The sequence below is a fragment of the Cyclopterus lumpus genome, chromosome 7, assembly GCF_009769545.1.
Source record: "Cyclopterus lumpus isolate fCycLum1 chromosome 7, fCycLum1.pri, whole genome shotgun sequence".
NCBI classification, from domain to species: Eukaryota; Metazoa; Chordata; class Actinopteri; order Perciformes; family Cyclopteridae; genus Cyclopterus; species Cyclopterus lumpus.
This window is the reverse complement of record NC_046972.1, coordinates 18,474,619-18,501,212: the sequence shown is the minus strand read 5'-3', so window position 1 is coordinate 18,501,212 and position 26,594 is coordinate 18,474,619. Positions and strand designations below refer to the sequence as shown.

The following is a 26,594-nucleotide window of genomic DNA, read 5'->3' as shown; positions in this document are numbered from 1 at the left end:
TCTTCAGGCAATGAACACCCCCCTCACCTCAAATGTGCCCCTTTTACAGGAAATGTGTGGTTTGGTTTAAAGTGAAGCGAGAACGAAACGCCACTTGTCACTTGTTTGCTCAAGTGACGGATGAAGTGACGGATCATGCTCCACAAGGTATTGTTCATTAAGGTGAGTTAAATCTGACTTTTATATCATTATAAAATTCAAGCTTGAAACATTGCATTCATATGTTACTGATCATTTCCTTCACAGAGATACATTATTCAATTTATTGATGCTACAATTTGCTGGTTGATTATCTCAGATGCTGTTGCTGCATTACGCAACCCAGAGTGAGCCAGAAATGTATGCAAACTGCTATGAAGATGTTCTGGTGATGTGTCCAGGTGTTGTTGTTGACAACATGGAGTTCAGCTCTGTGGCATGGTACAAGGTAAGTGACGCAAAAATCAGAAATGTTGCTAAATTGAACCCGCGATTAATTCCAGATAGATAGTATGGTTGTGTGTGTGTGTGTGGGACTTTCATTTAATCTGATGTGAACAAACTACTTTTTGGTTGTTACTTTAAGCATCTCAACAACACAAAGCTTGGCATCATCAGGAGGGGCAGAGATAACAAGACCAAGAAGTACAGCAACTTCGTTCGTTCACCCAAACCCAGGTTTGGAGAGAAAAACAGTCTTTTGATGTCCGGTGTGACGCCTGAAGACTCAGGCACCTACGAATGTGAAATCAGTGCGAATATAGGGGGTCAAAATCAGAATTTTGAAGTTCACCTGAAGGTCAATGGTAAGCTTCGACTTTAATTAACACCATTCTTGGCAGAATATATGACTCGATTAAAGCATCTGAACTGGGCTATACATATATCTGGATGGTATTTTGATATCTAATCTCTAAATTTGGGATTTTTTAATGTAATGACAAGATATTTATGGCAGATGTAATGTTTTATTATTATGATATTTCACATTTGACAGTTAAAGTTGCAGGGTACAGTATGCAAGTTGCAAAAGTATTTGAAGTCCACAAAGTAATTGTTATTATCATAGTTTCCTATATATATAATCAAATAAACACATCCAAGATTGGAATTAAACTCTGTTAAACCATATATAATGCAAAGTCATTTTTGTATTAATGCTCAAAAGCCAAGAGTGTGTTGGAAGTGTTTGGTCATGTATTTATTTAATACTTTTATGACCCAACCTTTCCTACTTCAACCTCTGCGTCATAGAATGAGCTGAGCCACATCAAAAAGCAGGAAACCCCCTTTTAAGTGTATCCATCTTCTCAAACACACTTAATATTTTCCTTTCCACTGTGGCAATTATGCATTTCCCTCCATACGTATTTTACCATTCAGTAAAATGTGAAGCGATGCCACCGCCGATGAAACAAATCCTATTTCAGATAAAAACATGTCAGTGGAGAAATGTTATGAAATTGCAGTTAAACATTTTTGCAGAAATACAGTTTAATCATCGATGAGATCTAGGTATTAACAAGACTTATTGCTGTGATAGATTTCTACCAGTCTGCAATGAAATATGTATTTTACAGACATATTTCTTTATCTAAATACAGATTGTGGGAAAAAGACTGAGATGACAACGATGACACCTGTGTTGAACACGACTGAGCCCGACCTGCGCTGCCACAAACAAGAGGACATGCCAGTCATGTGGAGCGTTATGGGCTACATGGCAGTGGGCCTCGCCAAAATCGTTTCATCTCTAATCAGCATTTGGGTAAATTAACTCTATTTTTCTTCACGCATTGTTTGGATTTGTTACAGGTGCTTTAGATAAACAAAATGATTGAGTGTGTAATAAAGAGGCATAATTGGCCAAAAGATGTAAAGGGTCCGGAGGTGGAGTAATGGAGGTACTGACACCAATCAATGCAGAGCTCTAAATATATTGTGGTGAGTGATCTTCTGGTTGTAAACTGTGACAGCCCAAACTCCCGAAAACACATCCGATTAATGAGAATGAAAAGAAACACAGACATGTCTTGCATGTTCATGGACATTTGCGAACCAAAGAATAGTGGTTTAAACATATATTTGACAAATTAAAATGTCTGTTTCTCACTTTTGTTCAGCAAGAAAATGTTTGTTAGTTTGTTTGTTTGTCAAGCTTTCACTAACCAAGATTCATCCATCATGCCAAAGAGAAGCAAATTACTCTTGACCAAGTTGTATTGTGCCTGAACCGAACCAAACCATAGCACTGTGTGGTCATAAAGCAGAATATGCAAGGTCAAATTATGATTTCCTGCCGATGGGGGAGTCAGATCGTCTTTTATGTGTTGTTCTCGAGGGAAGCAATATCATGCCTTATTTAATTTGGAGGACTTGTTGATCGGTTGTATTTTACACTTAGTGGACACTTTATTAGACACTCCTGTAAAATGTAAAACAATTTAACAGTTTTTGCCTTTACAAAGTTAATAATGTTTTGTTTTTTGTCGTCACTGTCAGAGTGGTATTAATTCAGAAATATGTTTATTATTGAGGTCTATAATGTTATTGAGACACATTTCTAAGGTTTTGCCGACCCCCTTTATAAAGGGAGAGGAATATTAGAAACTAATTTTAATATAATGTAGTCCAGTACAAGACGAGCACTAACTAAGACCTTGACAATAAACATATTGCTAAATGAATACCTTTCTGACAGTGTCGACACAAACTGAGCATTATCATCTTTTGTCGAGGTAGAACAATTGGCCGAGCTGTTGCATTGGATTTGAATGTATTGGTGTACAAAATAAAGTGGCGAAGGAGGATAGTCTTTAAAAAGTGTTCCACATGATCAGATGTGTTATTGTAAAACGTTGTAATATTCCACGTGAATCGCAGTTTATTTTGTTGTATTTCTTTATGGTGCGGAAAACCCTGTGTCCTGTAAACCAGTGAAGCGGGTTGTCTCTGTGAACATTTGACACCTTTTGCAGGGTGATGCTCAGTTAACAGATTGTAGGCGAGCTGACTCCTCCTCTGAGACACCATTTCCTCTAACAGCAGCGCGCCTCCGCCTTAAGGAATCGTATTTGAGATACATAGTGGGTGGGCTTCTTTCCAGATTTACCGATTCATTTGTTTTGTCTCTTTTTGTTGTGGTCGTTCAGGTTATTCAAGCTGTTCGTACGAGGTCCTCGAGACGACTCCAGCATAAGTGGTGATGCTGACCTGTGAAATGATATAGAGGTACAAATCATCGAAGTCAGCAGTTGCAAGTGATTTTATTTTTTCAATTACTTATTTATTCTGCTTTTACTTTGTTTTCAGAGAAGTTCATGTATTATTATTTTTTCCATTAGGTTTGTAAATATGAGTCACTGTGGTGAACCAAAACACATGTTGCCTTTTTTTTTTAATGTCTTGAAAGAGGTCAACTCAACCAGAAGAGTTTGTCATAACTAAACAGGAATGGGCACAAAAAGGAGGAACAAAAAACAGGTGATCTTGTAACGTTGAATTTACTTGATTATGTTGACGGGGTTTAAATTTACATCTGATATGCTAACATGAAGCATAAATTGCAACGGTCAGCATGTTATTCATGTTTTTAATTGTTCTGTTTATACATTTATATTAATAAACTCAGCAACTGTGTATCACCCAGCTAGTGGTTTTCACCCAGTTAAAGCTATTAGTTCCTGCTATAAATCAAATGCTCAAATATAACATCACTCTGAACGTGGGACCACAAACACCTATAAATGTAATTTCAACAAGCCTTTAGCAGATGAATATTGTGGTTGGATTATCTTTAAAACATCGACACTCTCTTTTAGTTTAAGCCCTCTGGAGCTGAGTGCAGTTCCTGTTTAAGAAGTGAAGTGAGAGTGCTGCATGTTGAGATGCTGTAGTCATGTCTGTCCCCACTACTCATCCCAGTGAGGGAGAGTTCTCCTCCTGGTGTACAAAGTCAAACTAATACAGGAAAGGCATTAAATGGATCACTGCTTTTACAAATATTGATTTGAGATCATAACAGAGGCATCACACAGAGTGCAGCTCAGCAGGTACAGAGTAGAGAAAAATGTGCACAGATCACCACCTACTGGCACGACCATGACACAACCAGTCCGCAGAATCAGATTTACACTGGAGAATTTAACTGTTTAAAAACAGGGTTTTAATTATTTTAATTGCAATATCATGCTTAATGAAGTGAGCCGGTATGTTGGTTAGACACTTTTATATGAGCTGTTTTCTTTTTATATTTTTATGTATCAATTTATAATTATAAATATTTTAACTGTTAAAAGTGCACAGTTATTACTTCGGCCGTCTTCAAACAAAATACAGGTTATAAAGTTCACAAGACAACATTTGTGTATTCTTTATATTTATTAGTAATGTAGAAACGTGTGTGTATCTGGCATTGAATGCTATCATTTGTTCTGTTTGTGTCTGTCTTGTGAAACGCATTTTGATAAGTAAATAAATATTTTGTATTACTATTATTAACTACTACACTGGATACTATACTAAACCGTCATTGCACAACATGAAACTAATAGCCTACAATCTACTGTTAAATATCACAAATACACAATTCACAAATCAGCTCTTTGATCATGGCAGAGAGAAACTGTGCCGCCTTCCTGAAAACCTGGTCTCCAACGAGCAGAGCCGTCCCAGCAGCTCAATCCCACGCCGACCCAGTATGCCTTATTCTGCGTTCACACCAAAAAAGTTTCTTCATTAAAATAACTTCTCATAATCTTCTGAAGCGAGAAAACAACTATGTACATTTCAAACATTGAAAATTAATGGTGAATCGAAAAATTCATTTTTGGGAGGCGAGCACCTGTGGGGGTCAATAGCTAGCCAGCCGGTAAGTCAGGCCTAAGGACCCCGCTGTGAGCTTGCTGGAGCTCTCTTGAAACCTTTGTAGGTGGGATAGAGCCAGGCAGCTATCCAGCCAAGTGACCACCCCACATGAACAGACCAAGACCAGCCTTAGCGGCATGGAGTTGGCATGGAGAACACAATATGAAGTCAGGAAGCATCACTGGATGCTCTATGGAACCGTGTCCATGACCTGGTGATGGACATGGTTAAGCATCTGTTTACAGTTTTAACACACCTTATCATCAGCAATCATCCTTTTTGTTTTCATGCTTTGCCTCATGAAAGCGATGTCTTTAATTGAAGCTCATATCCTCCTGTTTTTCCAGAACTTTACCAAAGAAAAAAGTCTTAAACTGGGGAGACCCAGACAAGGGCCTGTGCTTGAGTACAAGAAGCTCACTAATGCAAGATATAAGTATGCCATTCGCTTCATTTGTTAAAATGAGCAAGCCATGAGGGCTGACTCCATGGAAGTGAGAGTTCTCAACTGTAAACGATCTTTGCCGTGTTGATGGATTTTCAGGATCAGACAATATTGCTGAGTAATGGCGACAGCATTATAGTACCTTATTCAACTGTATCACAAGTGACTTATATAAGGTGGACAATATTGAGAGTAATGTGCCAATGATGATTATGTCACATGAGGTATACCACGCTATAATTAAGCTGGCTGATGGCAAAGCAAGTGGTTTAGACCATATTACTGCTGAATCCCTTAAATATGCAGCACGTGAGGCTGGGAAAACATGTCTCAGCCTCTCGGTCCATCAGCACCGGTTCCCCCCAAGGCTGCGTTCATTCCCCTCTAGTCTTCTCCCTGTACACCAAGAGCTGCACCTCCAGTCAAGCTCCTGAAGTTTGCTGATGACACCACCCTCGTTGGACTCATCTCTGATGGGGATGAGTCCGCATACAGGTGGGAGACTGACCATCTGGTGACCTGTTGCGGTCTGAATAACTTAGAGCTCAACACTCTGAAAACAGTGTAGATGATTGTGGCTTTCAGGAAGAATGCAGCCCCACCCGCCCCCATCCCCCTTTGTGACTCCCCCAGTCGACACTGTGGAGTCTTTCTGCTGCCTGGGCTCCATCATAACCCAGGACCTCCAAATGGGAGCGGAACATCAGCTCCATCACTAAGAAGGCGCAGCAGAGGATGTTCTTCCTGAGGCAGCTGAAGAAATTCAACCTGCCAAAGCCAATGATGGTGCACTTCTACACCTCCATCATTGAGTCCATCCTCTGGTCCTCCATCACCATCTGGTACGCTGCAGCCACTGCCGAGAACAAGGGCAGACTGCAACATATCATCCGCTCTGCAAAAACACTTAACTACATGTAACTCTTCACTTTAAACTTACTTACACTGGTTAAAGTACTGAAACCTTTCTGTCTGTGCACTTTATCTTATATTTATATTCTTAATTCTCGCATTATGTTGATTGTTGTTGATTGTTGTTAATGTTACTGTCTATTGTTGCACCACCCACCATGACAAATTCCTTGTATGTGAAAACATACTTGGCAATAAAAGGTTATGGTTCTGATTCTGATATGCTAGTCCGAGGATAGCTCCTCTTCTTGCCATTTGTTTTACCAGCTTTGTGACGCATGACTTGTTCTGTTAGTGCCCGTCATTAAAAACAGAGTTGGTAAAGTAGGTAGCTTAGATAACTACAGGCCCGTTGATTTGGCAAGCATCCTGTCAAAAGTAGAATAATCCTGTTGGACAGGTTAAATGAGTTGATTCACTCCTCAGATAATCAGTTTGGCTTCAATGCCAAACATGGCACTGACTTGTGTGTATGTGCCTTAAAGGAAATTGTCAACACATATAGAGGTCAAAACTCATCTGTTCTCATGTGTTTTATTGATGCCTCCAAAGCTTTTGACTGTGTTAATCATGGAAAGTTGTTTGTAAAAAAGAGGTGTGCCCAAACACATTGTGAGAGTTCTGGCTAACTGGTATGCTCACCAGACTATGCAAGTAAAATGGGGCCAAAGTGTCTCACCCCCATTTGGGGTCAGCAATGGGGTCCGACAAGGGGGGATTTTGTCCCCAGTTCTTTTTAATCTATATATTGATGATCTTTCCAAGCAGTTGAAAGCCTGTAATACTGGGTGCATGATTGGCAATACTTTAGTTAATCATGTTATGTATGCAGATGATCTTGTGATTCTTAGCCCATGTAATGCTGGTATTAAGCAGCTCCTTACTGTATGTACTGTATATGGTGTGGAACATGACATCAAATACAATGCCAGTAAGAGTGCTATCCTGATCTGTAGAACCGAAGAGGACAAAAGTGTAAAATTCCCTGACTTCAAATGGTCTGATAATTACCTCGGTGTCTGTGATAAGGTAAAATATCTTGGACATTTTATTACAGAACAGATGACCGATGATGAAGATATCTACAGGCAATGTTGTAGGATGCATGCACAAGCAAACATTCTCTCACGCAGGTTTAGTGTGTGTATAGATGGAGTGAAGATGTCTCTGTTTAGAGCCTATTGTGCACCACTGCACACTTGTGGTCTAATTACAAAAAATTAAGCTTACAGACTCCAAGTAGCTTATAATGATGCCATGAGAATATTACTGAAGAGACCGAGATGGAGTAGTGCCAGTGAAATGTTTGTGGCTGCAGGAGTTAATACTTTCCAAGCTGTTTTAAGAAATCGTATGTATAAAACTATCTGCCGGGTTAATGACTCCGAAAATGAAGTAATCTTGGTTTTATCAAACATATACTTTAGTTCCCAGATGTTGAGACATTGGTACAGCTGTCTATTTATAAGGCATTCGTAGGTCTATGTATTTTACATGTGATTTTTTAATGCATTTTATTCTATTTCATTTTTGTACTATCTGGACCATGAGTCTGAAATAAAAGTTAGTTTGACCCACATTTTGCCATTTTCCTCTGTGTACTGTGGGGGCGTGTCAAACCCATCTTGTATGCAGCGAGTGGTTTCGTGACCTCAAGATAAGAAGGAAAGTTAATAATCTCCCACTAGAGCCTTGAAGAATTCTCAACCTTTGACAAGCACTGCTCCTTTCAACTCATACTGACCTTAACATATTCTCATTGTCATTAAGTCAAAGGAGACAACCATTTTGGGACTTTGGATGAAAACTCATTGTGATGAAAGATTGACATCTTTTAAGAAAATGTAGCACAGAATAAACACAGTTCAGTCACTGGTACATTGTTGTTTTGAATAAAAATGTTACAAGATAACTTCCTTTCCTATAATTGATATATTGTGGCATCAGTATCCTCCAGCAAACAATAAACTGTTTACATGTGAGTGAATCTGAGCTATTTTTTATTTCTGATTTAATCCATTCAAATGTATTGTTAAAAAGAACTGACAACTTTTCAATTTAATTTTCATTCCATTTCAGCCAATCAGTTACTATATATGCATGTATTTATGAAACGTTGCATGATGAAATCATATTATCTTAAACTTTATTGACATTACACAGAGAACAAGTACTCAGACAATGGGATGCAGTTTAGCAACTAACCAAAAATACAAAAACCACACTGTGCTAACAATCTAATGGATATATTATTTTACAATTATTTAAGCCAGACGTAAACCTGTGGGGTGATCATGTGCTCAGCCGTGTGTGTGCCGAGCGTGTATCTCTCCGTCTGTCCACAACCAATATCACATAGTACTGAACCCATCAGCCTGCTGTGACACATATATTTTATTCACTCTTTTATACCGCTGGCTCCTCACTCAACTCATGAACCAGCCTGTAAGGGCAGTAAGTGATCCACAGCTCGTTGATTTTTCAATAATTCAATTTGGTCTCATTTTAAACCGAAGCATTTGCAAATTAATGATGTTTAAACTGTGTGATAATCGGCAGGTGAAATGTGGTATGACACCACACACACAAAACTATATTTAGGGATTTTTATTTCTCAACTACTCTTTATAGGATAGAGTTCATTTGGAATTTGTATTAGATATAACAAAGAGTTACACTGTAACACAAAATCTCTCTTAAAAAATGTGATCACCATTTAAACATCCAAATGTTTCACAAATCTTGGTCACTAACCTCTGAAGTGCATCAACCCATCTAATAAAGTGGCTTGAATCCTTAGCTAACTTAATGCACCTTGAAACTGTGCAAACAATCAGTGCAATAATCTACATTTAGTGCATGCTTTCGATGCATACAAAACTGTTAGCTCTTCTGTTAATACAAAAATAAAATAAAACAAACAATACCACAGTTAACTCTGAAATTAAAAACAATAATTTCGGTACAATGCACTCAGATTAAATGTTGTCGAACATGAATGATAACAGAATGTATACCTGTAGGATGATCTTAAAAAGCTAAACGTTATTAGCCTTGCAGTCCTCTCATGAACGTTGATAAAAATCTATAAACATCGGACCAAGTGAATCACCATCGGCGCATATAGCGTAAAAACGATAAATTTCCTGACTTCTATTCACTCACGTTTCGATCGTTTCCTACAGAAATAAACATTTTCGAACATATTCACCCACACGGAAAACAACTCCAAAGGGCTGCAAGTTAGTCGCTGGAAAACAGGGATTTCACTTCCCGCTAGCTTTCTCTGAAGTATAGTGCCCTCTAGTGGTTCTACTGTCAGAATCGGTTTTCCTACTCGGTTACATAATGAATCCAACCCTAAAATATTAAAATCACAGGCAGAGCAGATGAGGCAAATGTGTGTGTGTGTGTGTGTGTGTGGGAGGGGGGGGGGGGGGGGGGGGGGGGGGGGGGGGGGGGGGGGGGGGGGGGGGGGGGGAGGGGGGGTATGGACAGAGGATCAAACTGTGACAATTACCACTTGTTATACTCACTGGGGAAAAGTAACTTGCATATAGTTGTAAATATACAGCAGTGCTTTCTAGTTTTACTTTTTTTTCTTCTTTTTTTTGTGTCTTTTGACTCGCTCCGCACCTGACCAGGAGGCGTAGTTAATCTTGAACCAGGAGAGAGAGGCTTCAGAGTGCGTCCTTGCTCCTCTCAGCCAGTCTGCTGCTCCTTCTCCTCCTAAACGGAGCAACACTTTACTCTGGAGATGAAACTATCTGTAGTATCCAAGAAGCTGTGGTGCATCCACAAACAGCTGATCCTCCTGCTCGTCCCACTCCTGTTATTGCCACTCCTGTTCACTCTCCCGGAGAAGGTGAGTGAGATGTTACGCCATTAGTTCACGTGGTTGTATTTTCGTCATGAATAATTAATCAATTATTAATGAATCAATTCATCACCGGCTCAGTGGTGGAAGAAGTACTCAGACCCGTTACATAAAAGTAGACCACAGGACAAGACGGGATTTTAATTGTTGAGCTACTTTAGTAAAAGTACGCCGTAGTATTATCAGCATACACAAACCCTAGGTATTATGCAGATTGGATCCTTTTGAAAGTGTTATAGCCTATTACAATAGAATATTACATTTTTATGATTTAATTGTTGTATTTAATTTCGCTATTTTTGTGTTCTAACATTAACAAACTACTAATTTTAGATGTGCTACTTTGTATACCAAATAAGTTCATAGAAGCATAGCATGTTTTTTTAATGCGTGTTATATAGTATGTATATGTTGAACCAGCCATTAAAGTAGTAATTAGCAGTAATCCCGCAATGCCCTGCACTATTGTTTATGTATTTTATTGTATGTACTGCAATACATCACTTGTGAAACACAATTGTTAATTTGCTTCCTTTTTTAAATTTTTTAACAATCACCTGTTGTTTATCTTTTAGGAGGGAAAATGTCTTTATGTGGTGATGCTGATGGCTATGTTTTGGTGCACAGAAGCCCTTCCTCTGGCCGTCACTGCGATGCTTCCGGTCTGCCTCTTCCCAACACTGGGAATTCTTCCATCCAAAAGAGTCTGCCCTCAGTACTTCCTCGAAACCAATTTTCTCTTCCTCAGTGGCCTAGTGATGGCGTCGTCCATCGAGGAGTGCGGTCTGCATCGCAGAATCGCCCTGAAGGTCCTCTCTATCGTCGGAGTAAAACCAGCCTGGTGAGAAAATTATGAAATTCTTTAATTTCTCTAATTTATAATACATCTCATGAAAAGTACAAGACCAACAATGAACTTGTATCTGTGCAAGTACTTCCTGTATATACAAATCCGGATATTCCTCTTTGCCACAGAGCTCAATTCCAGTCAGCCACACAGTTGCACCAAGAAACATGTTCTTTTGTTATAATGAATATGGGTTATGTGGTTTATTTCGAGCCAATCCAACATGCACCATACTGCTGCTGACAATATGCTCACTATAGAGCACCCAATATGTATTAATCTGCAGCTGAAAATAGTCCCAAACAAATACACTATGTGTCCCTGTTTAAACAATGTTTGCTTTAAAAAGTGCTTTAAAAAGTTGAGCTGTCATAGGAAATAAAAAGATGTTTTAAAAGATATATGAATGTATGTCTTCAGTCTTTATGTGTCGGGGCCAAAGACAGGGCAGTGAAGTCAAAAAATGAGAAAGGGACTAACATGGTAGCTGGTCTTGGACTTTTTCTGGGATTTATTGACGAAAATATAGAATATCGATATGATCCTGTATGTGAAAGTGCTCCTTATTCCAAAAAGATCATCTTCCAAGTCAGCAGCCATGATTTAAGTTACTGATTTGAGATTGAATTACTTTCCTAGGCTCATACTGGGAATGATGCTGACCTCGTCCTTCCTGTCCATGTGGCTCAGCAACACCGCCACCACAGCCATGATGCTCCCTATTGCTAATGCCATCCTGGAGAGTCTGTTTGGAGACCTGGAGACCCTGAAAGAGAACAGCAAGATCACAGCGGGCATTGAAGGTGATATAATAAATGGTACGTTGTATGTCGCTTACCTGACATGTGACTGTTTACTTAGAGCTGATCTAATCAATGTAGCTATTCTAACAATGGCTGAAATTATAAATAATAAATGTATAATGTGGAAGGTATAGTGATTAGTGATGAGTTCCCCTCAGTACTACGGAACATTTTGTCTTTCAGCTGATTTTTGTGGCTCTGATCAACACAATGTGCAATATTTTTCTCTGGAGTAAAACAGAAATAAAAGAGAGTAACTATTTGAATTGACTTTGTTCAAGTGGCTAGAAACACAACTCCAAATAAATAATGTTAGATACTGTTGCTCCATAACTGCTGGATGTGTAAATAACCAAATCACTGAAAATCATACAAATAATAATGCTAGTTTTATTTGTTGTTAAAAGATGTCCAAAAGGTGAGGTTACTAAAATGTGCAAAGAAGATGGTTTGTTTTGTTTTAGGCTTGCTCTCACGGTTCTTTAATATATAACCTCAGATGTGAACTTCGTACAGTTTTGTCCTTTAATACAAAGTTAGTCAATAATCAAGTGGTAAGTGATTGAATATGAACAGTACAGAACATTTCCCTTCACACAGAGGGCAATATTTGACTCGTGTTTAACACACTTTTTGTTTCCCTTTCTTTCAGGTCATTCTCCTGTAAAGCTGCATTCACTGCCCTCGGTCCCCTCCGAAAAACAATTGCTGTCAATAGACGGGTGAGAAAAACACTGAAATGGTTTTACACAATCCGATACACCCTCAAACAACCAACTCTCGTGATGTTTGAATTGTGCTTTCTTAAAGGGAGTTTAACATTTTGCCAAAAATGGATATGTATTTTTAGTTAGTAGTGAATAGTGCTCTCATGTCTGAATGGTAAATAAAGCTCCAGCCAGGAGACTTAGCATCAAACCTGAAAGCAGAGGGAAACAACTCAGCTCTCTCCAAAAGGAAGACAATCACAGGAAGCATCTCAAACCTTTAGTAAAAAACCTTGTTGTGTAAAGAGGGAGCTTTAGAGGGAGGTGGGTTTCGTTAGCTCTGGTCAGAACAAGGCTATATCTGGTGCCCCTGTTCTCAGTCTTTATGCTAAACTGAGCTAACCAGCTGCTGGCTTTAATTACCATGTGTATTGTAAAGACATGAGAGCGGTATCAATCTTCTCATCTAACTCTCAGCAAGAAAGCAAATATGCGTATTTCCTAAGTCCCGTTAAACTCTGGTGGAGTTCATGTCCTTGACCGCCGTTCGTTTGAAGTAATCATTTCTCTTCAAACTTCAAAAAGGGCGGATGGGACCGAGCAGAGCGACACGAGGACGGCGGAGGAGATCCGAACGGAGTCCAAGTACCAACTGAAGGTGTGGAAAGGATTCTTGATCTGTATCCCTTACGCAGCGAGTATCGGAGGGACCGCCACGCTGACGGGCACCGCGCCCAACCTCATCCTGATTGGACAGCTGAAAAAGTCACTTTTTATTTTTGCACAGCAATTTTATAGTCAAAACTTCAATAAAACAAGCAGCAGTTTGACAAAACGTTCATTGTCTTACAGCTACTTTCCAGACTGCGACCTCATCAACTTCGGCTCTTGGTTTGCGTTCGCTTTCCCGCTGATGGTCATGTTCCTGTTTTTTGGATGGATTTGGATTGCATTTCTCCACGGGGGATTGAATTCACGGTAATGGGGTGTCAGGCGTTTGCTTATTGCAGATTGAGAAACTTTATTAAATCTTTTAAAAATAATATTTCGACTTTCGAATTTTTAGCTATCACATTAAAGGCAAAATATCACGATGGTTCTATTTCCGTATGAGGGTAAATGCTGTTTATTGTCAGAATTACCATGGTTTGTTTATCTTAAATATGTTTCACATAGTGTATTCATTTTATTTCATGCAGATTGTGCTTCACGAAATACGACCGGAGAGCCCAAGCCGAGGCCAGAGCACAGGCTCTAATACAGGAAGATTACAGAAAACTAGGGCCCATAAAGTAAGAATTGTGTATGTCTTCAAATATCATGCAATACAGGATCTTTTAGTTTTTTTATCCCAGAGCCATTTTTCTGACTTCAACTTCCCTTTCAGTTTTGCAGAGGGAGCTATCTCTTTCTTTTTTGTATTGTTTGCCGTTCTGCTTTTCACGAGAGATCCCAAATTTTTCCCCGGCTGGTCTGTGTTTTTTATTAAAGGGTAAGAAAGGTGCACTTGATCTAATTTCTTGTTTGGAAATGATCCATTTTTATGTATTAAGGCATTTGTTTATTATTGTCTATCTATGATGGGGAAATCCCTCCGTGTTGTCTTGCAGGTACGTCTCAGACGCAGTCACTGGTGTGATTATTGTGTCCATGTTGTTCTTCTTCCCGTCTCAGAAACCTTCTCTGAGCTGGTGGTTTGACCCTCAAGGTCAGTGAGCTTTACTATAAACAACACATCTATTCACGTTTAATTAACATAGTATTCTAATGTTATCTTATAAATATATATATATATATATATATATATATATATATATATATATATATATATATATGTATATCGGCGAAATAAACATATTTAATTAGATTTGTCCCGGACAAAAAGTGCTGTAAAAAGGAACAAAGTGAGAATATCATTTATGAACAAATGAGATAACAAACGAGATAAGAAATGGAAGCAACCAGTTAGTAGTGGCTTGTGGAGTCACAAGTTAATATTGATGAACACATATTTGTGAAAGACTCAAAGACGTTCACTCTGTGTCTCCAGAACAACTATTGCAAATACTGCAAATATGTCAAGGAATGTTAATAATGTAGATTAGAGAGTCTGAGTGCATTTGGAGTCTGGAGCTGAAACTGTAGTTTCTCTGTTTCTGTGATTAGAATAATCTCTTAAAACTATGTTGTCACACTCTGGTTTTTTTTGTTTGTGTGTGTGTGCGAGTACAGTTTGTACGCATCCGTTCTGTGTGCGCTGGAGACACGTGTGAGTGTGTGTGTTTGTGTGTGATTGTGATTGTTATGCTCAGCTGGTCAAATAAACTGCTGGACGCAAGAGAGAGAAAAAACAGCAAATCACGGGGCTCATTTGTCAATTTGTCAATGTAGGTCAAGATTACAAATTCCTTTTCAACCAGTATGGAACATCCTTATCTCACCAAAACACGTAAGATACAGTACAGAAAATAGTAACAACAACAATAACAACAACAAAATCATCAGCAATGTATAAAACATCACATAAAACACTGCAAAAAGCACCTTATAGTGGCCCATTTCTGTTATTCTGTTGCATGCTTTAAAAATAAATATTCCTTTAAATAAGTATGTACAGGAAGTATGTGGAAATTTGACCTACTAAATACCAAATCTCATATTGAATCAGCACACACCAGTGGTGTGAGAAAACATTGTCCATATGGACATGTTTTATGAGAAATAATATCAACATCTTCATTGATTGTTTCCCTCCATATTTTTTCTCAGCATCAAATACTCCTTATGTGCCTCTCTTATCATGGAAGAAAGCTCAGGACTCTGTTCCCTGGAATATCATTCTGTTGCTCGGGGGCGGCTTCGCTATGGCTAAAGCTTGCGAGGTAAGCATGTTGTTACAATCGCATTGCAGTTGTACATGAGAGAGAGAGAACATGTCTCCTCTTTCCTCTGCTCCGTTTGGTTCTGTTCTCCACTTTGCTTTATTATGTTGAGATTTGACCTTTGACCCCCCCCCCCCCCTGATCCTGTGGCATTTGGCAGGAGTCCGGACTCGCCACATGGATTGGGGCCCACCTCCAGCCGTTGGCTGAGGTCCCTCCTGCTGCAGCTGTGATGTTGATCACTGCTTTCCTGGCCTGTTTCACTGAGTTCGCCAGCAACACTGCCACAATTATCATATTTTTACCCGTCATTGCTGAACTGGTAAGACCAAACTTAAAGACATATTGTGGGTGTGATTTCTGTTGATGATTAAGATGACAGTCAGACTCATTGACAAGACAAGCTGTGGAAACTCATGAACTTGACAGGGAACAGGGGTTGTTGCTGACCTCGTTCTTTATGTTTGTCAAAGGATTAGTAGAGTTGTTTAACTCTTTACAATACATGTTCTTTTATGGTTGTAGCCTGTTGGACATTAACTACTGTTGTCAGTAATGATTATTTGGAGGATTTTGTACTTTCCAGCGGTGCCCACACTGCAAAGTACGCACTCAGAGAATCGTTTACAGGATGTATTGGAAGTGTCTGAGTTATCATATATATCAGGGGTCTCAAACTCAATTTACCTGGTGCCGCTGGAGGTAGAGTCTGGGTGAGGCTGGGCCACATCAAGTATTCCAAAAAAAAAAGTACAACTGATCCAATCTTCTCAATCTTTATTAATAACGAACATGAACGGCTCTGCAGAACATGAACGGTTGAACGGGTTCTTCAGAACATGAACAAACATGAACGGTTCTTTAGAACATAAGGATAAGGATAAGGATGTTTATTGTCATTGTAAAAAACATACAACGAAATTAAGTTGGAAACTCAGTTAGTACAGCAGTAACAGATAAAAACATGTATAAAAACATTTAAGACAGGACATTCAGATTTAAAAACAAGACATTTAAAAATAAATAAAACATAAAAATAAATAAAACATAAAACACAGACAGCAATGGCTTAAAAGTGAGAAAGATGTGAGGTGTGAGCTGGGTGGGGTGGTAGGTGTGGTGGGGGTGATGGAGGAAACCGCTCTGGGGAAAAAACTGTTCCTCAGCCTGTTAGTTTGGGGTTTAATAGCCCTGAATCTTCTTCCTGATGGCAGTGGATCAAACAGAGATTGCCCCGGGTGTGTAATGTCTGTGTAGATGTTTCTGGCTTTCTTTTGGATGCGGCCCACATACACGGTGTCCAGGTCAGAGAGGGTAACTCCCACAATCCTCTGTGCGGTTCTAACCACCCGGGCCAGGTCCCTCCTGTTCTCTGCTGTGCAGCTGGAGTATCACACAGTAAAGCACTGGCAGATGATGCTTTCTATTACACTTCTGTAAAAGTTAACCAGAAGTGTAGGGGACAGGCCAGCTTGTTTCAGCTTCCTCAGGAAGAAGAGCCTCTGCTGGGCTTTCTTCATCAGGTGTGATGTGTTCAGGGCCCATGTGATGTCTTTGGAAATGTGGAGTCCCCGGAATTTGATGCTGTCCACCCTCTCCACCTCCTCCCCACTTATGTAGAGTGGAGAGGGTGTGGTCTTCCTGGATCTCCTGAAGTCCACTATGACTTCCTTGGTCTTGGTGGTGTTCAGGACCAGGTCGTTGTCCGAGCACCACTCAGCCAGATGTTGGACCTCCTGTCTGTAGTGCGTCTCATCGTTGTTTGAGATGAGTCCCACCACAGTGGTGTCGTCTGCAAACTATTCACTTTATAGATGGGCGAGCAGTCCTGGGTGAAGTGAGTGAAGAGGGCTGGGCTGAGCACACAGCCCTGAGGTGCACCAGTGTTCAGGATGGTGGTTGTCGATGTCAGGTTCCCTATCCTCACATTCTGTGGTCTCTTTGATAGAAAGTCCAGAATCCATGAACAGAGTGATGTAGAAAGTCCAAGGTTTTTGAGTTTATGCAGCTTTGAGCTTTTTTATGCAGTTTATGGGGGATAATGGTATTGAAGGCCCAGCTGAACGGTTGAACAGGTTCTTCAGAACATGAACGAACATGAACGGTTCTTCACATGGGCTTCTCTTGTCTACTCCTTGCTGCCACAGACCTGGCAGTGCTTCCTCTCACACAGCTGAGCCACATTCGGCTTGAGGGAGGAAACAGTGGAAACCCTCAGTCCGGCTTGAAGATGCTCATCAGTGAGTTTGGACCTGTACTTTGACTTTTTAAAGTTCATGGTGGAGAAGAGCTTTTCACACAGATATGTGCTCCCAGAAAGGCACATGGTCCGCTTGAACATCCTGGAAAGCTCAGGGAAGGTGGCGGCTTGTCTGCTCATCCACTCACCTCCCTGAACTTGGCTTTGAGTTCAGCGTTGCACTGCAGGTCCATGAGCTCCACATGAAGCACAGGAGGGCATCTTGCACATCGAAGGAGAAGGTCAACAAACATTTGAAAAGTGTCTCTGTGTGTCTTGAAGCCCTCAAAGCTGTGATCAAATTCCCCCTGTAGCTTTACAATGGCATCAGCATACTTCTCACCACTGAATGTTGTGCATACATTAGTCGGCTGTAGTTCAGTGGGGAGAGTCCCGTAACCACAAGGTACCCACTTCCATCCCCGCTCTCCCCATAGTTTCATGTTGAAGTGCCCTTGAACAAGACACTGAACCCCCAGTTGCTCCCGGGGTGCTTCACTGCAGCGCATTGCTCCTTAATAACTAAGGATGGGTCCAATGGAGAGAAGAATTTACCCATGGGGATCAATAAAGGATATATTATTATTAATATTAGTGAGTTGCATGCTGGGAAATGGCAGAGGTCTGTCTGAGAGAGCTGGGCTTTCCATAACACAAGTTGTGTGGAGAATGCTCTGACGTTGTCATAACAGCGCTGACAAGCTGCCTTGTACATTCAGCTCCTGTGTGACGTCAACAAGAAAAACTCAGTCCATGAGCCATTTGGGATCACAACACGGGACCGGCCGTTCTCCGGAGGGGGTTTTGCGGACTTCAATCAAATGAAAGTGTCCAAAAATCGTGTGTGTGAGAAAAACACTAAACTTTGATGTCAAGTAGGGGGCCACAAAATATTGTCCCGCGGGCCGCGAGTTGGAGACCCATGATATATATGAAAGATGTATTGGACCATGACCACCCATTGTGGCGTTAGGTACAGACTGAAATTCCTGAACAGCTATTGAATAGATTGCCAATAAAATGTTGAACAAATGGCCCACATCTAATGACCAAAGTAATTCCCAGAATCTTCGGTGGCCTACAGAGGTGCAAGCGTGGCATTAGACCTATTTCACGTAAACGCAAGGCTTCAAGGCCTCAACATTTTACATCAAATTGAAAAATCAAGACGTTGTGTGTGTCATTTTCTGTGGCTGACATATTTGCTATCTCTGGTTTTGAATATAAATCTTTGTGGGTTTAAACAATGCTATTCCGATATGAAATAAGTTTGCAATAATGGTGCCACCGAAGGTATGAAATGATTTACAGCCCACCCTAAAAACGCACTGGATTTGTCTTTGTCTCTGCAGGCTATTCACAGCTTAGTGAACCCTCTGTACTTCATGATACCTGCAACAATAGGATGTTCATATGCCTTCATGCTGCCAGTGTCCACACCACCCAACTCCATTGCCTTTGCATCAGGACATCTCATGGTCAAAGACATGGTAAGATCATTGCATCAGACACTTAAACATACCTTTCATCACCTCCCTTCATGTTTTCTGCTCCTGTTTTCTCAGGTGAAAACTGGCATTGTGATGAACATCCTGGGCATCCTCTGTGTCACTCTGGCCATGAACACGTGGGGCGTGGCCATGTTTGACTTGCACTCGTATCCAGAATGGGCCCACCCCATGAACAAGTCTGCTGCTGTTACTGACATGCACCTGTCACCTGTCCAGTCACTCAACGCTACGCTCTGATTACCCAAAGAGTATCAGAAGACTTCACAAAGATTTAACTCTAAACAGGGACATACTGTACGTCTGTCTGTAGACGCCTGGGAGCTTCAGCTGTTACCTGCTATGATGCATTTATTACATTTGTGACACTCAAGTAGCAGGATTTCCTCCTGAGAACTGATATGTTTGGCACACTACAAGTTTTAAGTTGTAGTAAAATGGTGCAAGAAGATCAAAACAAGCAACACTATTTTGCTCTCTTCCTTCCTAAAAAAAAGAGAGGCATTTAACCTCAACAACAGGAGCTCTGAAGTGTTATATTTTTGTTTGCATTGATGCTCAGCTCACCTCTGTTGGAAGAATGAGTGATGGATCTGTGAATAATTATGTTTAAATATATATTTGATATAAATATATTATTATTATTATTATTATTATTATTATTATTATACTATTTTGACTTTAGGTTAGAATCCCTGATCATGTGACTTGTTTATGTATATGGCACATCTTAAGTTTAAAGCTATTGGATATAAACAATATTTTCAAAAAGATCTTTCTACATTAGAGAATGAATCCCTAATAGTTAATTTTGTTACAAAGTGATTTGCATTTATATAACTGCCATTACAAATCAATTGTTTGTATGTTGATGATATAAAAGAGAAAATAAATGAAATCATGCCACTGTAAGCGACGTGGGTGTGTGATCAGGAATAAATCAGTACAACACGTTCTGGGTTTTCCTCGTAACTTTAGTGAAGACCTCGCTCTCCACGACCCCCTCCTTCTCCTTCTTCTCTCTGCACGTACCCCGCTCACCTCCAGCCGCCTGAACAGTGCAGACTAGTGGCAATAACTGTTATTAGATCATCAACTCAACATAACTATAATATAGTTTACATCACACAATGTCATACTTTAGTTGCATGTGGTCAATGTATGTGCCTGTGTGGAGAGCATTTTGGTTCATTATAACGATTTTATGGCAGAATATTTGCAACCGCTGAATTCTGCTTTAGTTTTAATCCAAAATGTAACCCTCACTCCTTAGGTTGTGATTATCTATGACTGTACTGCTGCAGGTTTTATCACATATCTTAGCACTTTTTAACCTCTGAGAGCCAAAGGGAGCGCACAGTTGTAAATTCCTTACAATGTTTGTTTGGCGTCATAACCGACAACAATGGTTAACTTGTGCAAGGCTGGTTAATTTGTGCAAAATACTTCACCGTTTGTAGGCGGATCTGTTCATTCACAGTGAAACAAAAAGCCACAGACCAGGACAGGATGTACCCAACTGTCTAAACAACCTTTGTTCTGAACCAAAGGTGATTTATATATTTTTTTTTGAGGATCCACAGAGAGATTAGAACGTATCCTTAGTTCAAACACATACCAATGCCCTATCACCTCTGTACAAGACTACGGTATGTGTGTTTGTTTGTGCTGAGGAGAGAGAGGACATTTAGTATCTGGGGATGCTCTAATGAAGTTGTTCTGCCTTCACTGGTGTAGGTGCACAGCTATGAGCGGAACACACTTGTAATAAATACTGAAGAAAGCAGTTTGCCTTTGATATCATTATAATCAATGTGAAATTTCAAAATAACGGTGTTGGGCAAAAGATGAAATAATTGTGATAACAGCTAGATCAAAGGTATTGTGAAATGAATAAGTTCAGTAGCAAGGAAACACATAGATAACTGTGACATTAGAATAATTGTCCCTCATGAAACACAGGACGTGCAACACAGTGATACTGTCGCTTGGTCAGTGCTCCTTGGCATCGAAGCTCGACGCACAGGTACTCGTTATATACCAACGTGTCGGCTAACATGCATCCTTTCAAAGTCAATTTCTGTCTCCACAGGAAGTGAGGTTTAGGCAACACAATCACAGTAGGATAAGAGTGACTCACGCGACTGAGGACACTTACAACTCATGACAACATGTCAACGTTGACTTCAGCATGGGACACAAACAATGGTCTTCTGTAGACTCTCATGCACTTTAGTCTACGTCACATGACATAACGGTCCACTAATGTTGCGGGAGGGTTTAAATTGGTGTAAAGTGGTTGAAGGGGGTCTCCTTGTGTCTATCAACGATAGGCGATCATCAACGATCATCGAGGGGGGCACTGAACAATTTTCAATATTTTAAGACTTTGAAGTGAAAGTTGAGTCACAAGAGTTTAAAAAAAATACAAATAATTCAGTTTCTCAGAATGCTGTATTAGCAACACATAAGCTCCAAGGTCGTAGGTTGTTAGTGGTGGTTGTAACACTGACAGTTAATATGGGATAAAACTTGACCTACAGGCCTGACTTCTGTTATTGATTTCTGTCCTTTTAGAACAACAAAATATGACGCAACAGTTCTTTTTTTTTTCCGTTAGTAACTTCGGTGGATGATGTGTGTCAGTCATTTTGTGTGACAAACTGGAGGTGTGAAGGCCTGCAACATGCAACCGGAAACAGTTCAGTGATGCAACTGAAACAAGAGTTTGCTCCTTTCAGCAGAAGAAAAAAAAAACTTCTAACATCTCTCATTATGTGGTCACTGACCACCATTGCAAAGTGTGTGTTAATAAACAAACACTACAAGTTGCAACACATTCTGAGAGGGTGACCTGTGTCACATTGAGTGTGTGTGATTGCATCGTGCCTCTCCATATGATTTTGTGTCATTTACACAACAGTTGTCTTTACATTTCCCACGTGGGACCTTGTAGGCGACCCACAAATACCAACATGACAGTGACTGTTCAGAGAAGTTCCTCTTTTAACCCTCACAATCCTCCAACACTTCCCAATCCTGCTTTTCCTTCAACTCATACTGTCATATATGTCGTGAGAATGAGGTTCATCTCAGAAAATGTTATTATTCCTGTCAGGTAAGAATTGTTATTTATCTTTAATTTAGTAATTTCTTTAATTGAGACGTTATCAATTAAATTATCTATCTATCTATATATATATATATATATATATATATATATATGTCTATCTAATTCTAATGGTTTCATAGTAAGTGGTTTATGTATAACGTTTCTTTACTCTGAGGCCTGCGTCATTGATAATTGCAGTATATTTCTGTAAAGTTTACTGGAATTTAAAAATGTCTCATTCAAATGACTCCTTATTTAAGTACTGTTGTGGCTTAGAGTACTCAATTGCACCTGCAAAGTGATCTTTTGCCGAATTTATACTCCTGTACAGATTTGTAATATCTGGCTGTATCAACAAAATTGACTTGACTTGGCATTTTGGGAAATAAGTTTGCTGTCTTGAAGAGTAACATGAGAAATATGTCAATTTGTGGTTTTAAAGGGAAGACACTGCACAGAAGAACTTGGCAGACAGATTTAATTAAAATAATATGTTTTGCATTTCTGTTCTGGACAGATTAAACATGCATACAATGTGTTAATTAGTTAATATTTAGATATGTTTTAAGTGTTTTGTTCCCTTTGGAGAGAGCTTGGTTGTTTCCCTCTGAGCTTATAGTCTTTGTGCTAGGCTAGGCTAATCGCCTGTAGCTTCAAAGTTAAGCTAATAGTGTAACATTCTGAGAGTTTTTCTCATTTGCTTTCATGCCATTCTTTAAACATCTGGACAGGACCAGGCAAACTGCTTCTGAGTCTTTATGCCAAGCTAAGTTAACAGTCTGCTGTTTCTCATCTAACTCTCTGCACAAAAGCAAATATTTCCCAAAACTTTTCCTCAATTTTGTTCAGGTTGTGTTTTCTTTCCTCAGGAACAGAACAGGATCTCTCAGACAGGCTTTAGGATCTGTCCTGCTTTATCTATGGGATGTGTACTCTGCACCTGCACCTGCCGGCAGAGACGTCCCAACTCTACTGTCTCTCTGTTTCATACTCACCGTTGTCACTGGCGGCCTGCTTCATCACTGGCTGTCAAATACTTTGAAATACAACCACGACGCGTCCATTCAGACCGCCTGCATCTATGGCGCGGCCATGTTTCTGGTCTCGTTCCTGTGTCACCCTCTGCGCTGTGTGCTGACCATGACTCTGCCCACCGTCTGCACCAAGCAGGGACGCAAACTCCTCATCACAGCCTCTGTCATGATTCTCCTTCTGAACGTCATCCCTAATATCACGGTGAACGTGGGCGTGGTCGCTCGCATCTTAAAGTGCACCGCTGAGGGATTCACAAAGACTTTATTAAACTCGTCTGAACCTTTCAATAAAGCCAAGCGAGACCTCGTTGAGGAGGCCATCAAAGTGAAGCGGGAAGACTTGAGCATCGTCACCAACTTGAGGAAGTTAGATCATTTCACGCATGTTGATGTGTCAGAAGTCAGAAGCAGGTTTACTAAGATGATTGCGCAGATAGAGTTCAACTTCTCACATGCCAGGAAACTGCTAAAAGAATACAAACTGCTGTCGAACCGCATCCTCGCTGCCATTTTTGTGGCAATACTAATCTTTGAATCTGCCCGTTACTTAAAATCCTATCTGGCATCTGTTAAGTTTGATAACGACTACATCTCCAAAGGGCTCTCGCAAAGAGCGAAAAAGAAAACTTATCCCACAAGATGCAAAATAACAAGTCAGGAATGTACCTCCTGTTTCATATCACTGGTTGTGGTAACATTGTATTTCATTGCAATAACTTTAATAGTAGCTTTGGATTACGTTGTGTATCACATAGTTCAGGCGATTGTGCCGTGGATACTGGATTTCTCACCGACATCTGCGAGCATAAGTGTCAGTTATAAGGTAAGACATGACTGTAGCTCCTTTTATTGTTCCGGCAGTATTTGCATTCCTCATTCTTTCAAGTGTGTCCTCTTGTTTTTTAAATCTCCAAATAGGTTCAGTGGTTCCCCCCTGCCTTTTGTATCATCCCACAATTCTGTGTCACACGGGAGCTCACAAACTTCCAAAGGGACTACAAGTGGACTTTCAACCCCGAGCCGTCGCTCTGTGAGGCGACGACTTCAGCTCCGAACCTGGGAGTCACACTGTTGCTGGGATGTCTCTGGGTGATGAGCTACTCGCTGGTGTTCCTCGAGGTTTACGCCAGACGGCTGCGCAGGAAAATCTCTGCATCCTTTTTCAGAGAGCAAGAGGAGAGAAGAAAGTCTTACTCGATGAAGAACGTACGAGTGAAGCAGAGTAGAACAAAGCAAGTAGAGCACATTTCTGTTGAGCTTGGCAGTGGGTGAACGTTTACTGGACAATGCAACTGTTGGCAAATGTTTCTGAGGATCATTTCAGCCATGCTGGGATAGCAATGTTGGTGTGTGTTGAGATTACAACAATTATATTATTATAATTATGATATTATTATATTATATAATGGTGACGGTTATAAACCATTTCAAATGTGAAGGCCAGTCTTGGGCCATATGAAATTTTAGAAATACCAAAAATATGAAGCGTACCTCAGGAGGTAGAGCGGCCATCCACTAAGCGGGAAGTCGGTGGTTCAATCCCAGGCCCCTGCAGTTTCCTTGGGCAAGAGACTGAACCCCAAATTGTCTGTGAGAGTGCTGTGAATGTGTATCGCTCCTGGGGAAAAGCGGGCATTTTGTATGATAACCTCTGCTGACTTGTGTTATAAAGCACGTTGAGTGGTCGCTAAGATTAGAAAAGCTACAAATAATGCAATCCATTTACCCCCCAAATGGTTTGGTTCTCCACAATATGCAGTAATTAGGCGTCCGGAGGGGGATTCAGCCGTAGTATTATGGGGCCACTGTAGCAGTGTGCATTTGCCTCAAAGCATTGCTGTGCCTAAACACCGCCTCATAGAGCTGCTATAGCGCAACTGCAAACTGTAAATAAGGAGACAGCACATCACTCACTGCTCTTCTTGTGTCTGCTAAACTGAAGAGAGCATCCTGTGTGCCAACACCTTAACATGTGCAGGCGTGTTACCACTCGCCACACTAAAACCTGATGTGGTTTTTATAGATGTATACCACCTCATCTGCTCAGGTGGTTGTTTTTTATATAAATGTTGCAGAGCTGGTGTTTTACTGTATATTTTTCTCTGTAATGTGTGTGTGTGTGTGCAGTATCATTTGTCTTCTTGTGTGGTTCAGTATAAACTTGTGTTATTTCTTGTTTGCCTTATCTCTTTACCCCACTGTCCCACTAGATGCCACTATGGTGCTTTGGGCAGCTGAGGCTAGAGAATAAAATGCACCTCCTGTCAGGAAAGGAACAGCAATAGATTGGATCTTACAGTTTTTATGAATATTTTATTGGCCTAGATGAATTTAATAGATTAAATTAATCAGTTTCATGTGCACAGCGAATAATTCACCAGCCTATTTTAATCAGTGTGCCCTTACTACAAAAAAAGAAGATATCTTTCTCTGAAAACGTTTTGCATTTTTATCAGCACACCCCTTCTTAAAAATCCCATGAGCCCTCAGGAGTGTATTTTAAGATACAATCCTAATAATAATTATTATTATAGAATACCTCTTTATCATCTATTTTTAATTCTGACTTTTTGTTCACTTCAGCAGTTTGTGTAAAGATGATGCATAGAACTATTCATGCCTTTTCCATCATGAATTTTAGCATCAGAGTGTTGCTGTTTGTGTGTGACATTGCTGGGCTTATTGCTAGTGAACTAAATGATCAAGTATTCAACAAAAGTAAATAAAATGTAGCCGTTCATGTCCAATCTTGCCATTTTCTTTCTCCTTTAGTAGTTTTAAGGTTTGAAAATACTTGTTTACACTGACATTATCACTTTTCTGCATCCAGTTATTAATTGAAGCTTTATGTTTACACTTAGCGAAATAATAAACCTCACATATTCAAGATATCTTTTACATTACCCCTAAAAAAGACAGATCTCAACTGGAACTTAAAATAAATGTCTGTGGGTTTGAACACATTTTGGATGCACAGCACGTCGACGAGCACAATAGAATATTCTGACATTTGTTCAGACACAGTATAGGATGCACTTCTTACCATGCGATAGTTCAATCAAACAATTACCTGGACAGGATTTTTTCTTCTTCTGCTATCTATTCATTAGAGGAAGCCTGGTGGACTCACTCTTTGAAATGATGAAAATGCAAGCATCTGTCAGGCATTAGCATTCATACTTTAGTCCTGTGCACAGAAAAAAGGCTTTGAGAGCTTTCCGAGCCGAGAGTGGTTTATAAGAATCTATTTCCGTAGCTCTGAGAAAGATTTTGTGGATGATTTTTTTCCTTTGTTACTTAATGTTTACAGCTATTGGGAGCAGGTTTTAACGGTATCAGCATCTACCACACAAGCAGAGTGCCATGGGCTGAAAAAGCCACAA

At 40.1% G+C, this 26,594-nt stretch overlaps 3 protein-coding genes across 5 annotated transcripts; all 3 read left to right on the top strand.

The window, feature by feature from the left end:
- Positions 1-48: 48 nt before the first annotated feature.
- Positions 49-7,705, top strand: LOC117734008. Its single transcript, XM_034538024.1, has 5 exons — positions 49-162; positions 299-427; positions 566-785; positions 1,584-1,747; positions 3,132-7,705. Exons 1-5 carry the CDS (start codon positions 136-138, stop codon positions 3,183-3,185), a joined length of 594 nt encoding a protein of 197 aa, XP_034393915.1. The 5' UTR covers positions 49-135; the 3' UTR covers positions 3,186-7,705.
- Positions 7,706-9,899: 2,194 nt separating this feature from the next.
- On the top strand, positions 9,900-19,896 carry slc13a3 (solute carrier family 13 member 3). Of its 2 annotated transcripts, none has more exons than XM_034537258.1 (13): positions 9,900-10,067; positions 10,655-10,920; positions 11,566-11,729; positions 12,382-12,451; positions 13,022-13,201; positions 13,289-13,414; positions 13,636-13,728; positions 13,824-13,928; positions 14,047-14,144; positions 15,206-15,318; positions 15,479-15,640; positions 18,910-19,047; positions 19,123-19,896. In XM_034537258.1, exons 1-13 carry the CDS (start codon positions 9,960-9,962, stop codon positions 19,303-19,305), a joined length of 1,806 nt encoding a protein of 601 aa, XP_034393149.1. In that variant the 5' UTR covers positions 9,900-9,959; the 3' UTR covers positions 19,306-19,896. The 2 variants fall into 2 exon arrangements, with proteins under 2 accessions (XP_034393149.1, XP_034393148.1); XM_034537257.1 differs by having other exon boundaries at positions 9,960-10,067; positions 11,566-11,744.
- A 2,119-nt stretch (positions 19,897-22,015) lies between these two features.
- Positions 22,016-25,958, top strand: ocstamp (osteoclast stimulatory transmembrane protein). Of its 2 annotated transcripts, none has more exons than XM_034537405.1 (3): positions 22,016-22,183; positions 23,047-24,034; positions 24,130-25,958. In XM_034537405.1, exons 1-3 carry the CDS (start codon positions 22,041-22,043, stop codon positions 24,481-24,483), a joined length of 1,485 nt encoding a protein of 494 aa, XP_034393296.1. In that variant the 5' UTR covers positions 22,016-22,040; the 3' UTR covers positions 24,484-25,958. The 2 variants fall into 2 exon arrangements, with proteins under 2 accessions (XP_034393296.1, XP_034393297.1); XM_034537406.1 differs by having other exon boundaries at positions 24,098-24,401.
- Positions 25,959-26,594: the final 636 nt, after the last annotated feature.